Genomic DNA, 19,966 nt, shown 5'->3' on the forward strand with positions numbered 1-19,966 from the left:
AGGAGGAGGAGGAGGAGGTAGGGGAGGGGAGGAGGAAGAGGAAGAGGAAGAGGAGGAGGAGGAGGAGGAGGAAGAGGAGGAGGAGGAGGAGGAGGAGGAGGAGGAGGAGGAAGAGGAGGAGGAGGAGGAGGAGGAGGAGGAGGTGGGGGGAGGGGAGGAGGAGGAGGTGGGGAGGAGGAGGAGGAGGAGGAGGAGGAGGTGCTAGTGAGGAGGAGGAGGAGGAGGAGGAAGAGGAGGAGGAGGAGGAGGAGGAGGAGGAGGAGGAGGAGGAAGAGGAGGAGGAGGAGGAGGAGGAGGAGGAGGAGGTGGGGGGAGGGGAGGAGGAGGAGGTGGGGAGGAGGAGGAGGAGGAGGAGGAGGAGGAAGAGGAGGAGGAGGAAGAGGAGGAGGAGGAAGAGGAGGAGGAGGTGCTGGTGAGGAGGAGGAGGAGGAGGAGGAGGAGGAGGAGGTGGGGGGAGGGGAGGAGGAAGAGGGAGCAATATTACATACAGTGAGAACCAAAGGAAAAATGATCTGTTCAACTGTATTCCTAAAGGTGACCCACACTCTCTCTTTCAAGAAGCTGAACTTAGGGGCTGGAGCGATAGCACAGTGGGTAGGGCGTTTGCCTTGCACGCGGCCGACCCGGGTTCGATTCCCAGCATCCCATAGGGTCCCCTGAGCACCGCCAGGAGTAATTCCTGAGTGCAGAGCCAGGAGTAACCCCTGTGCATTGCCAGGTGTGACCCAAAAACCAAAAAAAAAAAAAAGAAGCTAAACTTAGTGACATGGGAAAATTTCCAAAGAAAGGCTTTCATACTACCAAAAAGCATATAAAAGTTCACTTTCTTCCCTCATTATCTTCCAGAAAGAAGCAGCACTGTATGATTTTCTTGCCTAAGCTCCTTAATAAGCCCGCTGCTGCTAATCCATCCTTCTAATAAGCAGAGCGCTAATTACAGCTTAGTTCCAACTCTGCAGTTCAAGAAATGGAACTGCAGTTTACAATAAAATGGGCGAGGGGCAGGAACGGGAGGACGCTGGTAGGTTCTGCGCTGCCTGATCCTGTCCTGAGTTAGATGATGTCTGGACGAAACAGCTTTCTGACGGCCTATCAAGCCTACTTGACCCTGACGAAGTTGTAGCCACTCTGCTTACAAGGGAAGGATTTTTTGTTTCTTTTATACGTATTCATATTTCGAAATGCAAATAAGGCTGCAAGGCTACAAACACTACTAGAATGTCTTCCTAAATTTCAACTATTACCCAAACCCGGTTACCCTGACATTCACGAAAGCTAAAGGGCCACATCATCACTGAAGAAGAGGGCCCGGGGCAACAGCACAGCGGGGAGGGGGCTGGCCTGGCATGTGGCTGACCCAGGGTCAATCCATGGCACCCCACAAGGTCCCGGAGCTCTGCCAGGAGTGATCCCAGAGCACCAAGGGGTGTGGCCCCCAAACGAAAACAGAGCAGCGCCAGAGTCCGCGAGGACAGAGACTCGCACCGTCTCTCCCTGCACCCCGTACCCCTACACCTGCAAACCCTAAACCACGAAGCCCAGGACATCACTATATTCCACCTTCCCGGAGAAATTCCCCGAACACCGCATCAGCGAGAAGCCCTTTAGTCACGCGTACTCCTGAGTCCGCCCGAGAACTCCCCCCGCCTCGGCGGCAGCCCCGAAATAGCCTGTGCGTCGTGAGCAGAGACCGCGTGGGCGTGCTCTGCCAAGCGCTCGGAGCCTGTGCTGGCCCGGGAGAAGGGCTCAGCCCTGAGAGCGGCTACGCTGGGACACAAACACGGAACCCCCCGCTCACTCGGGACGGCAGCTTCCAAGTGGCGCTGCCCGTGAGGAGAGGCGGTGCCGAGGGCGAGGCTAGGAGGGAGCCAGGCCTTCCTGACGACGTCACCGTCCCACCGGGACCACCTAGGCGCACTGCCCTCGGGGCTTAGGGGACTCGCCTGCACGAAGCCCAGCGCACCTTGTACCAAGGGTCATAAGAGCAGCTTAGTCCGAAAGCAGGAAGCAGGGGCACAGGGAGGCAGCATGAGCCCGGCAGCCCTGAAGAGCACTCCGCTGAGAGTAGTGCCCCAGGACTCGGGCCTTCCGATCTAGACAACCCCGTCCCAGCACCTCACCTCACCTTAGAAGCTGCCGCCTCCCCTTGCCGCTGCTCACTCGCCCCCTCCCCAATCTAACGCCCCGAACAGGTCAGAAAGATGGGGGCAGGCGACTTCACTCTTTAGCGGTACCAAGGAGGGGACCCGGGGGCTTAACACCAGAGCTTTACCACTGAGCTACACTTCCCTTTATTTATTTATTTATTTATTTTTATTTTTTTGCTTTTTGGGTCACACCCGGTGATGCACAGGGGTCATTCCTGGCTCTGCACTCAGGAATTACCCCTGGCGGTGCTCAGGGGACCCTATGGGATGCTGGGAATCGAACCCGGGTCGGCCGCGTGCAAGGCAAGCGCCCTACCCGTTGTGCTATCGCTCCAGCCCCTACACTTCCCTTTAAAACAAACTCTGAATGTGTGAGCTGGGGACACTCCAGAAGGTGGGTCTTCAAAAGGCAAGCATTAATTTCCAAACATTAAAAAAAAAAAAAAAAACTAAGAGCAACATACTTACTGTAATTTTTATAGCTTTGTTCAACACATTCACCCACTCTATTAGGTCCTGTTGGTCATTGGCTTGTAGGAAGTATTTCCTCATCCCTGCGTTCATAACTGCGGAGAATCAAAAACATAAATCTTTGCATTTGCCATCTCAAAATCCAAGTGCGGACGCCTAAAATCTCTGCTAGGTTGAGGACCGTGTATCTCTAGGTTTGGCGGGGTTTTGTTGTTGTTGTTTTGGTTTGGGGGTCTCACCCGGCAGTGCTCAGGGGTTACCCCTGACTCTGAGCTCAAGAAGTACCTCTGGCAATGCTCGGGGGACCACATGGGATGCCGGGGCGCAAACCCAGGCCGGCCGCATGCAAGCAGGCACCCTGGGGTAGGGAGCTGTGCTGCCACTCCGTCCCCTGGAGACTGTCCAGGGTTGAAGGAAATGCTGAAACAGATAGGGTCCACCCTGCCACTCAGAGGTGGGGGTCTTTCTCACAGTCACATGGTTCTCATTAACGAACACACCGCAGTTGGTCACAGACAGTTAGGCTGTTTTCAACTTTGGACATCACGTACATGCGTTTCTCGTACTCGGGCTAGCAGTCCCACAGTGTGGGTTTCTGCTCGGGTGGCACCCAGCAGTGCTCAGGGCTCACTCCGGGCAGCACCTGGAGGACCACAGGGGCTCAGGAACTGACCCTGGGCTGGCCGCACGCAAGGCAGGTGCACCAACCGCTGCACCACCTCTCCAGCCCGCAGACTAAACTGGCTTCCCTTCCTGTCCCCCTCTCCTCTCTCTTCTCCCGCTCCCCTCCCCTGCCCACCCTCTCCCCTCCTCTCCTCTCTGCTCTTCTCAGTGCTGAGGAATGAACGACACCCCCGGCCCCAACGGCATAAATTTCTCAATGCAGAGATGCTGGAGCAAAGGAAACTCTCGATTAACATCTGCATATATGTGACAGTCTCCTCCCCCAAGGTCGAGCTCATTTCCATTCCTCTGCAAGCGGGCGTTCGGACGCAAAGGCCACCCTGTCCGGCACTGGCCACTGGCATCTGAGTCACCTCTGTGACCTGAGCTCTGGGACACGCAGGTGGGAGCCTGAGCTTCCTAGGGGCCGTCCCTGCCAGTGGGAGCACTGATACCTCTGTGCTGGGAGCACGGGGAGTACTACCTACCTGGGAGTACTGCTCCTCAAGAGTACTACCTACCTGAGAGTACTGCCACCTGGGAGTACTACCTACCTGGGAATAATGCTCCCTGGGAGTACTACCTACCTGGGAGTACTGCTCCCCGGGAGTACTGCTACTTGGGAGTACTGCCACCTGCCGTGCTGGGAGACGGGGTCGGGAGGGACGGGAGCGATCCCTAAGGACTCTCTCCAGCTGCAGCTGTAAGCCCCAGCTCCCTTCATCACCGTGTGGGGCTCGTCTGTCTGGGAGCCACACGGCAGTGCTCGGGCTACAGTGCCAGGCTGGGGGGCGCCTAGCCGGGGCCCTTGGGGGCCAGCGTCACTCAGCACCCAGGACCCGTGCAAAGCATGTGCCCAGCTCCCGGAGCACCTTCCAGCCCCGTCTAGAACTTCCCAGTGGATTTTCTCTCGACGTTTCTCACTCCCCCTCATCCTTGCCTATCGCCTGCTCCTCCGTTGCTGCGTTCCCGTGGCGGGGCCTCCCACCGCCCCATCTCTCTCCTGGCATGCACCTGGCTGCATCCACTCATCAATTCAGCGTTTTCCTGCTCCCTGTCATACACGTGACAGTTTTCTCTCTGTAAGGGGGAGTGGGGGGCGGCTGTCTAGTCCCACCTGACACTGAGGTGCTAAATTCCAGGTTGGGCCGGAGCCTGGGCAGGGCTGCTGGCCGCCCCGCCCCCACCTGGCAAGCGCTTCTCTGAGAAACGCCCTTAGAAAGGGGCGCGGCGGGAGGGTGGGGCATTGAGCACTCAGGGTACTCAGGGTACAGACTCCCTGTGGCCCCCGCCCCTGTGCCAGCTCCTCTGGGCAAGGGACCTAACACAGCACCGCACTCGTGCCACTCCCGCACAGGACGCTCACCCCGAGGCTTCCGCCTCTGCCCGCAGACAGCCAGGCAGGTCCCTCTGCCCGCCTCCTCCTGGCTCTGTGCGGTCCAGGGACGGAACCAGAGTCGGCTGCGTGCAAGCCAAGTCCCTTGACCCCTAACCTGCCTTTCCAACCTCCGTGTTTTAAAGTGTTTTCATGTGGCGCCAGGGATTGACCCCAGGGCCGTGCACGTACTCCGCACGTCACCCTAAGCCACATGCCCAGACCCCTCAGCCTCCCCTTTCTGGAGAACCGTGAACCAGCAAGTACCTTTCTGACTTCAGAGTAAAGAATTCCTGCTGCTGTCCGCCAGCCCTCACTTCTCACCCAGTCCTCGGTCGTCCCCGTCCCCCCCCCCCCCCGCTGCAAAGCCGCCCACTTCGAGCTCCTTCAGCACCCGGCAGCCCCTCCCTCCCCTGCTGCCTTTCCCCGCTTCTGCACCGGACACTCTCCCCTTGGACACTCTCCCCTGCATCCCTCCCAGCAGCCTCCGACTTGCTGATCCTCCCGCCTGATGCTTTTCCTCATCTCTCCCGGCTCCGCTGCGCTCCCGCCGACTGGTCCTCACTCCTGCTGGGGCTGATTAATACGAATGCCAAGATGAGGGGATGCCGGGGAGACGGTCAGAGGGCGAGCGCCCAAGCCTTGTGAGCTCGAGGCCCTGAGTTGGACCCCTGGCACCCCAGGGCCCCCAGGGCCAGGGCACCCGGCGCACAGCCCCAGGCTCGGGCTGCAAGGACCGTGAGGCCCAGGAGTCACGCTGGTGTCGCGGGCGGCACTGCGGGGAGTACCGAGCCCTCCACCGGAGCGAGCCGAGACAGCGGCCACAGAGAGACAGACAGAGGGGCCACGAGGAAGAGCAGAGTCCAGCGACCATCTAGGGGCTGTGCCTGAGAAGCACTCGGTGAGCCGCGGGTGCGAGTTACACGGTGTCTGTGACTGTAACTTGGCTCCTCCTGTGACCGGGGGCGGGGAGCCGTCGCAGCCTGGGGTGCACAGCAGGCAGCCGGGGCCCAGCTCTGTGGCCCTTCTGTGGTGCCGGGGACTGAGCCGGGCTAAGCCCCTGGCCTGCCCCCAGCCCAGAGTGTCTTCTGTGCTACGTGACACCGTGACAAGCGTCAGATGAGTACTTACCAAAACAGTACTCAGCCTTTGGCCTCAGCTTGGTTGCATCGCTAACCTGGCAGAGAGAGAGGGAGGAGTCACTCGGTCCTTCACACATAGAGACACACGGACGGGGCCTCCCAGGAGCCACAGAGCTAGCAGGGCGGCAGAGGAACCACAGCTGAAAACTACGTGGGTTCCCAGCGGCAAGCAAGGTGTGTAGGACAAACGACTAGCGCCCATGTTCTCCTCGAGCAAACGTCTCTTCAAGGGACCGTGAAGAAGCTGAGAGTGGGAACAAGGGAGCTGTTCTGCGCCATGTCGCACAGAGGGTCTGACTCGGTTTCCAACCCGTCCTCCACACACACGACTGGAAGCTGTGAATCCTTCCCCAACTGCGTGATCCTAAACTAGCAGAGCACTGTCAGAGAAAACGGTGGTGGGGAAGGAGAACCTGCCACTGAGGAGCCAACCCCCCCCCCCAAGCACTGACCTGCGACAGGGAGAGACAAGGGGACCAAGTGGCCGCGGCTTGGGCAGTGGCCGCCTTCCCACCAGCCTCCTCCTCCCACCGCCCACTCACGGCTCTGCCACGCGGTGCCCAGCGCGAGGGCTGGCACGTCTGCTCAGTACCCTCCCACAGAAGCCTGAGTCTGGGGGTCCCGGCCGGTCCTGACCACAGACTCAGAGCTCTGAGTCACAGTGAAAAATCTGCTCCAGGGGCTGGAGCAATAGCACAGCGGGGAGGGCGTTTGCCTTGCACGCGGTCGACCCGGGTTCGAATCCCAGCATCCCATATGGTCCCCTGAGCACCGCCACGAGTAATTCCTGAGTGCATGAGCCAGGAATGACCCCTGTGCATCGCCAGGTGTGACCCAAAAAGCAAAAAAAAAAAAAAAAAAAAAAGAAATCTGCTCCAGCAGTGAATTCTGGAGGAAAAACAAAACTCGGCACGTCTGAAGTGAGCACAAACTGTACGAGTCCGACGTCAGCACGCCGCGAGACAGAGATGAAAGAGCCGGGGACGACAGGGGGGAAGGTTCTATTTTAACGAGAGCAGTGGAGGGGCAAGGGGGGGGGGGGGCGGGAGGCGGCCAGCAGCTGGTCAGCCGTCCGCCTGCCTCGGTGAGGTGACACCGAACGTTCCAAATGCCAAGGCAGGGCCAGAGAGACAGCACAGCGGGGCGCGGGCTCACCCTGCAGGCTGGGGCCCAGGTTCCATACCCAGCACCCCCGGCGGTCCCCAGAACACTGCTGGGGTGATTCCCGAGTGCGGAGCCAGGAGGAACCCCTGGGCACTGCTGCGTGTGAACAGAACCAAAAATAAGGATTTTTTTTTTTTTTAACTACCCAGGCAGGAGAGATGCCAAGGCACCGTCCCAGCCCCAGCAGACGGGTTTCCACGCAGGGAACTCCGGGCCTTCTCGGAAGGATGGGGGCAGTTCCCCTCCCTGCTGGCGGCCCCTCGGCCCCCAACGACACCCGACTCCCGGGCACATGAACGGCCCAGCTGCACAGCGGAACCGCATCGGGCCGCCAGCTCACCCCAGACCCACGATCCCAGGGGGTGAGGCCACACGGGCGAAGGGGCGGCACCTGACAGCCCAGCGGGCGCACGGCAACGCTCATGGGGAAGTTGCCGGGAAGCCCCCAGACACAGTGAGTGGACACAACAACACGGAGGGCCGGGCCGGCAGCAGTGCCCAGCTCAGGCGTCTCCGACAGCGACTCGGGAGCACTGCTGTGAGACACACAGCGAGCGTCACGAAGTGACGTCACTGCTCTGCTTCCTGATAACCCCATTGGTCGTCTGGTTATGACATGCATGTGAGTGAAGTAAATCTGTCCGTGCTGCCTGGGGCGGGACGGGGACTGAGGACACGGGCGCAGTGCTGGAGGGAAGACCCCACTGGGGCTGGACGTAGAGGTGAAAGGGAACAGAGAGACCAGGCAGGAAGAAGCCGAGGCCCAGGCCGCCGAGCGGCCCCCTCCCGCGCGGCCTGCTCTCCCGGGGCCACCCGGAGCGTCACAAGGGTGCCGAAATTCTCACACCATCCAGCAGAGACTCCGGCAACGGAACAGACTTGCAGTGCTGGAGACCTGCGCTCCCTACGCAGTGGAATCCCGTGCTTGCGCGTATTCGGCTCCGTGAATTCGGGCTGAGGCTTCTTAGATACCTTCCCTTGCAGAACTCGTAAGCAGTGCTTCTAGGCAGTGCTCTTTGGTCGATCGACATAACACGGCTTTCTCACAAAAGGCCTCCCTTTAACGGTATCGCCCTGGAAGTTCTTTTTTTTTTTTTTGGCCAAAGAGAATAAACGGCTATTGTGACACTGATAATAACGAAGTATGACATTCACTGAAACAAGTCGGGGAGGGAGCGGCGAGGCTAGGCCCCTTGCTGGCACGTGGTCCAACGCTGGCTTGATTCCCGGCCCCAGAGATGGGCCCTCAGCACCACCAGGTGTGACTCCCAAGCACAGAGGCAGAAGGAAGCCCTGAGCCCCTGGATATGGGCCCCTCCCCCCAAAAAAGAAAACCAGCAAAACAGTAAGTGTTTTAGGGGGCCAGAGTGATAGTACAGAGGGTAGGGCATTTGCCTTGCACAGGGCCGACCTGGGTTCGACCCCCAGCACCCTATATGGTCCCCCAAGCACCGGCAGGAGTGATTCCTGAATGCAGAGTCAGGAGTAACCCCTGAGCATTGTTGGGTGTGACCCAAAAAGAAAGGCACTGGAGCACTGTCATCCCGTTGCTCATCAATTTGCTCGAGCAAGCACCAGTAACGTCTCCATTGTGAGACTTGTTGTTACTGTTTTGGGCATATCGAATACACCACGGGGAGCTTGCCAGGCTCTGCCATGTGGGCGGGATACTCTTGGTAGCTTGCCGGGCTCTCTGAGAGGGGCGGAGGAATCAAACACGGGTCAGCGTTGTGCAAGGCGAAGGCCCTACCCACTGTGCTATCGCTCTAGTCCCAAAAAGAAAAAAAAAAAAGGTGTTTTAGACAGAGGCACACTGAAAACTGGTCTTGAAAACCTTCGCTGACGAACCCCATCTAGGAGAAGCGAAATGCGCATGCACTATTAATCCGGCTTCCTGAGCAGCGTCCAGGCTCTCTCCTGCAGTGAATCCCAAACAGACACCACACAGGGCCACCTCCTTTCCCTCTCCCTATCCCCGAAACTCCAGCACAAAAAAATGAGAAAATAAAGGAGGGATTAAAAAAAAAAAAAAAAAACCTGCTAAAAAATTTACTGACCCCAAATTTCTTAAAACAATAACAGTCCTGCAAAAAATGCCAGCCCAAAGAAGAAAACAGTGAAAAATTGAAAAAGTGAAATTCTGGGGCCTCCCCAGCACTTCCCCAAGCTACGATCGACCCGTTGGCAGGTTTCTCCGTATGGTGCCCACGAGGTGAACGCTTCTGCAACGTTCCACATCCTCGCCCCAAGTTAGTCAGGCACCTCCCAGACAGCGACCTTCAGAGCATCAAGCAGGAAACCTAAAGGAAGCCATGGCGCTTGCTCACACGCAGGACATTTAATCTACACACGAAAGCAAGGTCAGAGAGAAACAAAGGCTACCTTGGAAATGTAGGTGAGTTTAATGGCTCCAACGCGGGACGATCCGGAAGGCAGGTTCTGGAAAGAAATGCATTCACATGTGATTTACGTGCATCGTTTTTGTCTTTACTTAGTGTTCTACACATGCTAAGGGACATTCAAACATCTGATTTTCTAATATCATACCCATACTCCGGCCTCTTAAGTGCAAGTATTTACAAGTCTAAACCCAAGCTGATCGCACAGCTAACAGAACGGAAACTCCCCTGTGCCAGCGTGAGGCAGTCTGTAAGAAAAAAGCCATTTTTATCATTTTGCTAAATTTATTTTCTTCTCCATTAGCTTTAAAGACTTACAAAGATTAGATTTTGTTCCTGAAAGCAATGGAAAAATTATAAGCAAAGCAATTTCCCTAAACGCTAATGGCATGAACTCACCACTGCAGAGGTACCCCACTTGGAACCAGTTCACCTAACCAGAGAGATGAAGAGAAACAACGGCCTTAAATGATAAACTAGAGGGGCTGGAGTGATAGCATAGTGGGTAGGGCATTTGCCTTGCACACGGCCGACCGGGTTCAAATCCCAGCATCCCATATGGTCCCCTGAGGACCGCCAGGGGTGATTCCTGAGTGAAGAGCCAGGAGTAACCCCTGTGCATTGCCGGGTGTGACCCAAAAACCAAAAAAAAAAAAAAATGATAAACTAGATCACAAGTTTAACAGGCATTTACGGGATATTTTACCCCCAAATAGATGGATTTACATGTTTCAAGTGCATACAGACATTTAAAGAATTACACACGGGGACAGAAAATATGTATCAATAAGCATTTTTTTGGGGGGGTGGGGCCATACCCAGTGGTGCTCAGAGACAGATGTGGGCTAGCGTGTCAGGGGCCTTACTCACAGCTGTACTATCTGTCCAGCCCCCAATCATCTGGGGTGTTTGGGGGGGGGTGGGCAGGGAGGGGTACACCCAGTGGTGCTCGGGGCTCACTCTGGCTCTAGGCCCAGGGATCACTTTTGATGGGGCTCAGGGAACCACACGTGGTGCCAGGAATAGAGTCCACATGGGTCACACATGGGCGAGTGGCCTCCCCACTGTACTATGGCCCTGGTCCCTCCCATCAACTTTAAGACTATAATCACATCACACATGTCTCTGGTCTCAATTCCCTAAGGTTTTAAATTAACCACTGGAAGAAAACTGGACATTAAATAATATGCTCCTCAATAACCATTAGGTCAATTAAACTGAGGAAAGGAAATTAAGGAGAAAATTTAAAACCATCTGGAGATAAATAAAAATGGGGGAAAAAATGTTCAAAACCTTTGGGATACGATAAAAGCAGTACTAAGAGGAAAGTTAATAGTGATAATAGACCTTTATTAAGAAGCAAGAAGAATCCCAAATAACCTTACAGCGAAAGCACAATGTAATGCAATTTTTTTTTTAATTCATGCACTAATAGAGGTTGAAAAGGCATGGCAAGATTCAACACCCATTTAGAATAAAAACTGAGCAAAGTGGGGACAGGAGAAGCGCGTTCCCGCAAAAACCCTCCGTTTCAGACTGAGTGAACCTTCCCCCTTCCTACAAATGTTGCTATTTGTATACCATTAATATACCATTCGTGTTTTTTTTTTTAAATGGCTGCAACTTAACACGGCTGAGGGTAAAATTAAGAGAGAAAATCATTTCTGATTCAGGCTACCGAGGAAAAAGGTGAGGAAGAATGAAGACCATTTAGGGTGTATGTAAGCTGTTTAACTGGGGTGGGGAGGGGGCAGCCGATGGCACCCAGGGCTCACCCCAGCCCTGTGCCCAGGGGTCCCCCTGACAGCTGTGTGCAGCTGGAGTGCCTTAAACCCCTGGAACCATCTCTCCAGCCCCGTAAGCTGAACCTGAAGGGAAAATGTTAAAACACGAGAAACAGGGAAGAGTATTCCCGCAAAGAAAACAGGGCACGGGGGCTACAGCGGGTCAGGGACCTGCCTTCGACCCCCGGCGCCCCACATAGTCCCACCAGGTGTGACTCCTGAGTGCTGCGGCAGGAGCCCTGGGGGGTGTGGGCGAGGGGCTCTGAGAACAGGGACAGAGGGTCATGCGGGTGAAGCAGAGAACAAGGACGCCAGGCACGGAGGAACTAACTCTCGGAAACGGGGCAGGGCGTTCGTACTGTCAAGACTCTGACAGGAGCCCCCGGGACACAGCTCCGAGGGCTGGACGGCGGCTCCCGTTCTATGGGGGGAGCCCCGGGCTCAGTCCCCGCACCAAGCTCCCCGCAGGAACCCTGCAGGATGCTCTGAGCACCGCCAGATGTGGCCCCCACACAAAACAAAAAATAGGAAGCTGAAACCACGACAGGAGGCTTGGACCGCTCTGGAGCACTGTAGACTTACTGTTACTGTTTCTGGCATATCGAATAAGCCACAGGGAGCTGGCCAGGCTCTGCTGTGCGGGTGGGATACTCTCAGTAGCTTTCGGGCTCTCCGAGAGGGACAGAGCACTCGAACCCGGGTCAGCCGCGTGCAAGGCAAACGCCCTCCCCGCCGTGCTCTCGCTCCAGTCTACGGCCATACCACCCTGAACGCGCCCGATCTCGGAAGCTAAGCAGGGTCGGGCCCGTTTGGTACTTGGATGGGAGACCCGCTCTGTAATCGGAATTATTTTATCTTATAAAAACAAGAAAAAGTAGAAAGGAAGACGGCAGGAGAACCAGATAAAATCATCCGGAAAGGGGGCTGGATGTGGTGGAGCGGCGGGAGAAGCTTGGGCTGCCTCAGCCCGGCCCAGTCCTCCTCCCGGGTTCAACTCCCGGCACCACACACGGTACGCAGAGCACTGTCAGGAGTGAGCCCGGAGTCCGAGCCAGGATAAACCCTAAGTAGGACTGACAGGGGGACCCAAAAAACAAAACAGCTTTTAGAAAAATAATCTGGAAAAACAGTATTACAAGACTGACAGATTCCAAAAAGAAAATGCAACTCCCGGCACCCTGTGTAGTCCCCAAGCCCCGCCAGGAGTGAGTCCCGAGCACTGCAGGCTGAGGCCCAAAAACAAAAACAAGAACAGAAAAAAAGGAAAACTAAAACTAGGTTTTGGGGGTCTCCTCTGTTGTAGATTAAATAAAACCAACTTCTGAAATGACTTAACAAGGTACATTAGAAACACACTCCGGGTCCTTCTCCTGAGCGCCAGGAGGTGCCCGGGGCCTCTGCAGGCCTTCCCGGAGCTAATTACATGGACGCCAGGCGGCCCCAACAGGACCTGGTCATTAGCGAGACTATACACAACGTAGGGGCTTCAAAATACTCATCATGAATAAGTATGGATATAAAAATGGCAAGTTTTAAACTTACCTTGGCTATGCTTTTATTAAGAAATGTTGTATGGGGGCTGGAGCGATAGCACAGCGGGTAGGGCGTTTGCCTTGCACGCGGCTGACCTGGGTTCGAATCCCAGCATCCCATATGGTCCCCTGAGCACCGCCAGGGGTGATTCCTGAGTGCAGAGCCAGGATTAACCCCTGTGCACCGCTGGGTGTGACCCAAAAAGAAAAGAAAAAAAAAAAAAATTAAAAAAAAAAAAAAGAAAGAAATGTTGTATGTTATTGGGGGGGGGGGGCTTTTTCTCTTTTCAATTCCGAACAAAGGAAATAAGATATTGATTGTATTCAAGAACTAGATCCCAAGTGACCTTTTTCAACACTGCTACACTTCCATTCATGGCTGGAGCAACAGCACAGCGGGTAGGGCGTTTGCCTTGCACGCCGCCGACCCAGGTTTGATTCCTCCATCCCTCTCAAAGAGCCCAGCAAGCTACCGAGAATATCCTGCCCGCACGGCAGAGCCTGGCAAGCTCCCCGGGGCGTATTCAATATGCCAAAAACAGTAACAAGTCTCACAATGGAGACGTTACTGGTGCCCGCTCGAGCAAATCCATGAACAACTGGACGACAGTGCTCCAGTGTTACATTTCCATTCAGAGTCTTTGTCTTAAGTCTTAGACGTCTGTTATTCTCACCAACTGAGCACAGCCCTAAGGCCCTGCAGGAGAAGAGAGACAAGAAACCAGGTTCTGACCGTGTGACATACAGGGTCAGAAATGAAGCAGTGGCAGCGGCAGGACAGAGAGCTTAAAGGGCTGAACGCAGGAGGAGCCTGGGTCCATCCCTAATATCACACGGCAAGGCCCCAAAACCGCAACAGTGACCGGGAAGTATGACGGCTGGGAGATGAAGGCAATTCAAATACTAATTTCTATGTGCCACTAGGAAGAAATTGCTGCCAAGCTGATGAGAAAAAAGTGGGATTCAGAATGTATTTATTGCTTAGGGGCCAGAGAGAGAGTGCAGCGGGCTTGCTTTGCACACTGCCAGGTGTGCGATCCGATCTAACCCAGGTTCAATCCCCGGCACCCCACCGGGCCCAGACTCCTAAGCACGGCCAGGTGTGGCCCCAAAGCAAAAGGCAAAACATAAAAGCAATACTTAATAAGGAACAAGAAACTGAGCAGGGCACTGACGCTAACCAGCCGCTCACCCTGAGTTCCTGCCCCCGCTTCCCTGAAGGCTTTCTCTCGAGTCCCTTTAAGTCCGAGTTCTCTGAACCAGCTCACAGGGCTGGGGCACAGGTTCTGCCACCAGGAGCCTGGGTCAGTCCCGTGGGCACCGCGTGGTCTCCGGGGCAGCCCTGGGAGTGATCTCTGAGCACCGCCACGTGTGCTCCTGGATGCATCAATAAATAACGTGCTTCCGAACACACTCAATTCATTACCCTCTGCGGCACTACCCTGAAACTGAACCAAGCCCAGGAAACCCCCAGTGGGCTCCTCAGGACACACAACAGGTTCCCGCCCCCACAGGGGCTCACTCCCCTGGGCGCGACAGCCGGCAGCGCCAAGCCGACCCTGCAGGGCTGGAGGGGGCCACACAGTGACGGGCATCTGACAGGCCAAACCAGCACCCCCCACACGCAAGGCTCACGCGCCACCACTCTCTTCAGCCCCACGGAGTGGCGCAAAGAAAAACTGAAAGCAAAACAGTGCTCATAGAGCCAAAACGGCTCCCTTTAGACAGGCAAACAGAGCGTTTCCTATTGCTGACGATACGAACGTAGCACAGTACCAGACTGCATTGCACGAAACTGACATTTTTAGTAGATTAAAGGGCTACGTGCTGGCAGCTTAATTCAAGGCGTTCTCCTAAAGTTTTCGTGGAAAATAAATTTTTTTTATTACAACAGTTCAAAGTGACACAAAGCTGCCACTGGTGGCTCCTACGGCGGCTGGCGGACTCGAAGAGATGAGCTGGGACCAGGTGAAGACGTCTGGAATTCTGAGCTAGCTCAGGGCTCCGGGTGTAGACAAGGCAGGAGCAGAGCCAGGCTCAGCCCCGGGCACCAGCCGCACCAACACCCCCACCCTCTGCGTCACCAGGCCTGGACGGGGCAGGTCTCCACAGGAGAGGGTCCGAGCAATTCAGTGTCCACCATGCTGGGCTGGACAAGAATCAATGGGAAGGGTCCCCAGGCCCCCGGCCTCTGCTTGGGAGGCCCCCCAAAAAAACAAAAGATAAAGTTGTGCACCACATTCAGAAAGACCAAGGTGCTGACTAGACCACAGAAGTCTGCTTTGGAAACAGTACTGGCTCTCCAAAGGGGCGTGGCCTCCTGCCGGCCGCAGTTATTATTTTTTCCTTCAGTGTAATAGGTACAGTCTGTTTCTTTGAAAATCACCCTAGCCACCTCAATCACTCTATGCAAAACAGCCCATTAGCTTGTCCTAACTTCACAAACACTATCAGAGAATAATGGAAGCTGGGCAAAACCTTCATAAAGAGAACATAGCCTTAAGCCTTCACTAGAGGCCCCACATCGATCAGGAAGAGCGCCTGAGAGTAAGGAAGAACTCTAGAGTAGGAACAAGGCTGCCATCAGAAACAGCACAGTCAGAGCCCCCCACCCCCGCCCGACAGCAAGAGGGAATAGGAATAGACAACTACAAGGTTCCAGCTCTATACTGCCATAACAATATGAAGAAAAAGCGAAAGTCCCCTCCACAAAGAGAGGGAGAAGATAAGATTCCAGAAACCTCAGCAGGGGCTACTCACATCTACGACCTATCAGATAAAGAATTCAGAGAGGAAATCTTGAGAAGAGTCGACATACTCCAAGCAACCATGGAACAGACATCCAATAAATTAAGGGAGGATATGAATGAAGCGTGGAACGGTCTACCAAAAAAATGCAGGAAGAAATGAGAGCAGGAATTTCAAAGCTACGAACAGGAGTCACACAATAAAGGAATTGGTAGATGAATTAAAAATCTCAGTAGATGCGGGCCGGAGCGATAGCACAGCGGGTAGGGCGTTTGCCTTGCACGCAGCCAACCCGGGTTCGATCCCCGGCATCCCATATGGTCCCCCAAGCACCGCCAGGAGTAATTCCTGAGTGCAAAGCCAGGAGTAACCCCTGAGCATTGCTGGGTGTGACCCAAAAAGGAAAAAAAAAAAAAAATCTCAGTAGATGCCCTCAACAGTGGAATGGCTACAGCCGAAGACAGAAGCAGTGAGCTTGAAGACGAGCTGCACAAAGCTTACAGGCAACAACAAATAATGAAAACAGGACTGGCGACCAAGAGCAAGCCAGGGCAGACGCGAGTACTGGCTCTCCCTCCTGGAGCCGGAAGCAAACCTTCCCCGAACGTCCTGGCTCGGCTACTCGGGACCCCCTGCCCGTTCTCCGGCTGCGTCTGGGAGGTCACTTCACCTCCTGGCCCCGGTCAGAGCTATCCTCCCCGGTCATTTCCAACGTGAGAGTCTCAGGGAGACGGACGCCCTCTGCCAGTCACCATCAATCCCACCACTTCTCGGAGGCGAGTCAAACGTCCCAGCTCGGACGGTTCCTGCAGCTCCGCTGAAGTACGAAAAGCTGAGCAGAGGGGAAACCCCGAGGAAAAGCATTTATGATGTGTAAAGCCAGAGAAGCAATCCCGAAGGGGGTGTTAAACGCAACGTGGGACATCCCATGGCCAGTCCAGCAGACCTTGGGCGAGAAAGGTGACGACACGTGAGGCCCGGCATGGGCCAGGAGACCCAGGAACTGAGTGGGGTAAACAGTAATTAGAGGGAGTCGCACGGGGTCACTTTCCCCAGGAAGAGGAGCTGGGGAGGAACCGTGACAGAGAGAGAGAGATGGGATCATAAAAGGGAAGTATCTAATTTACATATTTAAAAAGGCAAACAAGCTTTTGCTGTCGACCTGTCACTCTCCCACTGGCTCAGGCAAATAAATAAACCCCTGGTTGCAGAGCCCGGAGACTGTCAATTTTAAAAGCTGGCCACAGCCAGAAATGAGAGTAAGACTGGACGTCAACAACAGGAATAGAATAGGCAGTTCCTAGAGAAAAGAGAGAGAGGGGGGAAAAAAAAAGGTCTTACACAAACTCAGCACCATATAATATAAACTCAATTAAAATGCACACCATTCTCCAAAACTGCAAAGACGGAGAATCGGGGTACCCACAGATCGAAGGGCAGAAGACAGCAGGAACTAGATTTCGGGTCACAGAAAGCAGACACTAGTCCCAGTACGACAGATCTTTCTGGACTTCAGGGAGAGTCAGTACCTGCCAGTACCGACAGCTCAAAAAGGAAGATGGGGATGCTGAGTGTCCCGCCTCCGACGGCGGAGTAATACCGAGGTCTCGAACAACTCAAGCTCTATACAGACAACAGCAATTCAGGAGCAAGGGTGCGTGGGTCTTCGACGACGCCGTCAGGGTGCCCAATCCTGCTCTAGGGGACAGGACGGACACCCCTCCGCGTGCAAGCAGCCCTCCGCCCAGGCTGCTGGGGTCTATGCCCTCGCGTCACCTTTCAAAGCGCAGCTCAGTGAGAAGAAAACGTTTCACAGACGGAGAAGGCTGAGGGCTGTGTGCTGGTGCCCCGGCCAGTCTCGGGGGTCCGAGTCGAAAGCCTCACCCCTGCAAGGCATAAACTGCCACTCCGGCCCCTCGCCCAGACTAAACGTACCCTCTGATCCACTCCTCTCTGATCGTGAGGGCGGGACGCCAGCGCTGACTTTACGACACTCACTCTCAACGGCTAGACGGCACCAACAAACCAGAGTGCCGCCAACTCACATGTTCTAGCACCGCGGCTGCCCCACAAGGCCGACACGTGTCGGCTCGGGGCCGGGAGGAGGCACTCGAGCACCCTGCGAGGGAAACCGGTTGGGTGAGACGGGAAAGAGAACGGCCCCCGAGAACACTGCCCCAGACACGAAGTTGGAGAACGGGCCCCGGGTCGGCCCCGGGCGGCAGGGGGTCGCCTCTGCGGCCTGCCCCCGTCTCGCTCCCGACAGGCCTCGAACCCGAGCGGTGCTCACCCTCTCCCTGGGGAAGAAGGCAGGAAAGGGGAGTCTCGGCACTTCTGGGCATCCGGGTTGCAGAAACCCAGGCCTAGCCCTAAGCACTCCACCCCCCGCCCCCCGCCTCCCTCCTCTCCTCTCCCCAAGGAAAGTTTCTGCGTGACTCTTCGGCCCTCCCAGGTCAGGTCTCCGGCCCTCCGCTCTCAGCCCTGACTGCCGAGGGCCCGGGCTGAAACGCAGCACCAACAGCTCAGGGGATGAAAGTCTGCAGAGGCCCGGGCGGGTCCCCCCACCCCCACCCCCTGCATTGTGGCTGGAGTGAGCCCAGAGCAGTGGAGCCGACAGAAAAGGCTTTTGAAATGTCAAGTAGGGGGGTCAGAGTGATAGTACGGAGGGTACGGCGCTGGCCGAGCCGGGTTCAATCCCCGGCAGCCCATGTGGTCCCCCAAGCACGCCAGGAGCAGTTGCTGAGTGCAGAGCCAGGAGTGACCATCGCTGGGTGTGACCCAAGGGGCAAAAAAAAGAAAGAAGTGTTAACTAGGGCTGGCTGGAGGCGGCAGAGGGGGGAGCGCCTGCCTTGTGCATGGCTGACCCAGGTTGGCTCTCCGGCCCCCGTGGGCCCTTGAGCACCGCCAGGACTAAGCCCTGAGCACAGCGGGGCGGGACCCCAGAACAAAATAAAATGGTGTTCAGTGGTTTTAGAAGTTAGCTAACGCACAGCAGTCTCGTTCTGGAGACAGTTATCTTACATCTCAGTGACCTGATAGTTTCCAACAGGGACAGCATTTCTCTCTTAAGAAAGAAAAATCACGGGGGTGGAGCGATAGTACAGTGAGGAAGGCGGCTGCCTTGTATGCCGCCTCCATGCCGCCAACCTGGGTTCAATCCCCGGCATCCGTTATGGCCCTCCAAGCACCATCAGTGTAGGATTACATAGCCTCAGGTAGTTTAGGTTTATTAGGTTACTCCCGTCACAGTGCTCCCATTCCTCTGTGTTTATTTGTAACTTCTTTCTTAGTGTTCTGTTGACTTGTAAATAGAGTAATTTCTGAGTGCAGAACAAGCAGAAATCCACCCCTGAGCACTGTTGGGTGTGACCCAAAGAGTCAAAGAGATCAACAGCAAGAAAGGGTAAACGTCTCTAGCCGAAAAACCGCCCTGTCACCCCGGGGAGTCTGAACAACTGCAGCGGCAGTGGCGGCGGGGCGGCCAGAGAATGACTCTAACCTAGGGAGACGCGCGGACGCCTGCACGGTGCAAACACCCCAACCCTGTTCCTACAGGCTTTGAAAGGAAGTCCTGGGGTGACACAAACCTGCGGGTTGTCCATGTACCACACGAAACTGTCCTCCGTGGTGTCCAGGATGAAGTACCGGCGGAGAAACTTCCCGCTGTTCTCATTTTCTTCGATGTCGAGGAAACCACAGATGCGATTCTGGCGATCCACATAAGGCATTTCTGAGCCTGCACATTACACTGCGAAGGAGAAACACCAGCAGTCAGGACGCGCCCGCCGGGGTCGGGACGCCACTGCCCACCTGAGCGAGGGCTGGTTGCCGCGACGACAAAGCAACACCCTGAACCGGGCCCCACTGGGCAGCTCTTCCCACCAGGCGCTTGTCACCTCGATTAAACGATCGTTCTTTTAAAACAAAACACACAGGTGAGTGGGACCAGCCAGGCGCGGCAGAACAGCCAGTAGGCGTTGGCTCTGCACGTGGCTGACCTGGGTTCGAGACCCAACACCCCAAACGGCCCCCCTGAGCCCCATCAGGAGTGGTCCCTGGGCACAGAGCCAGGAGTAATCCCTAAACACTATCAGGGGTGGCCCCAAAACCCAAACGATCCAGACGAGAGACCCCAGCCCCAAGTTCACTATCCAAACCTTAAATCCCTCCCCCTTATAAACCACGATCAGCTTGCAGGAGAGATCAGCTGGCAATGTTTTTAGAATATTTTTAAATATCTAAATATTAAGTATTTTTAGAATATTTTTAAACTCACAAGAGAGTAACAGCCAATCCGTGCGGGCTACTTACACCAGGCGGGGTCCAGGCCCTGCACCCCCACCCCAGCGGGTCCTTCCCTAGGAGGGCGGCTGTCACCGCCGTTCACACGAGACAGTAGCCAGAGAAAGGGCGGTGACTTTCCGAGATTTGGTAACAGGCAGATAATGAATTATACATGAACCCAGATTTTTTTTTTGCTATAATAGAGTTGATATCTTTTTGTTTTGTTTTGGGGGCCACACCAGGTGATGCTCAGGGCT

General features: G+C 55.4%; 1 protein-coding gene across 2 annotated transcripts in view; it reads right to left on the reverse strand.

Moving 5' to 3' along the window:
* Positions 1 to 19,966, reverse strand: part of PLEKHA1 (pleckstrin homology domain containing A1) — a 58,290-nt gene that overhangs the window by 23,731 nt on the left and 14,593 nt on the right. For both annotated transcript variants that reach the window (XM_055118813.1, XM_055118814.1), the window contains exons 2-5: positions 19,013 to 19,173; positions 9,345 to 9,401; positions 5,788 to 5,833; positions 2,616 to 2,713 (exon numbers count right to left, since the gene is read on the reverse strand). In XM_055118813.1, coding sequence (XP_054974788.1) covers positions 2,616 to 2,713; positions 5,788 to 5,833; positions 9,345 to 9,401; positions 19,013 to 19,153 — 342 coding nt within the window. In that variant the 5' untranslated portion in view covers positions 19,154 to 19,173. The remainder of the gene's footprint in view (positions 1 to 2,615; positions 2,714 to 5,787; positions 5,834 to 9,344; positions 9,402 to 19,012; positions 19,174 to 19,966) is intronic.

This window comes from Sorex araneus, chromosome 11 (genome assembly GCF_027595985.1).
Source record: "Sorex araneus isolate mSorAra2 chromosome 11, mSorAra2.pri, whole genome shotgun sequence".
NCBI classification, from domain to species: Eukaryota; Metazoa; Chordata; class Mammalia; order Eulipotyphla; family Soricidae; genus Sorex; species Sorex araneus.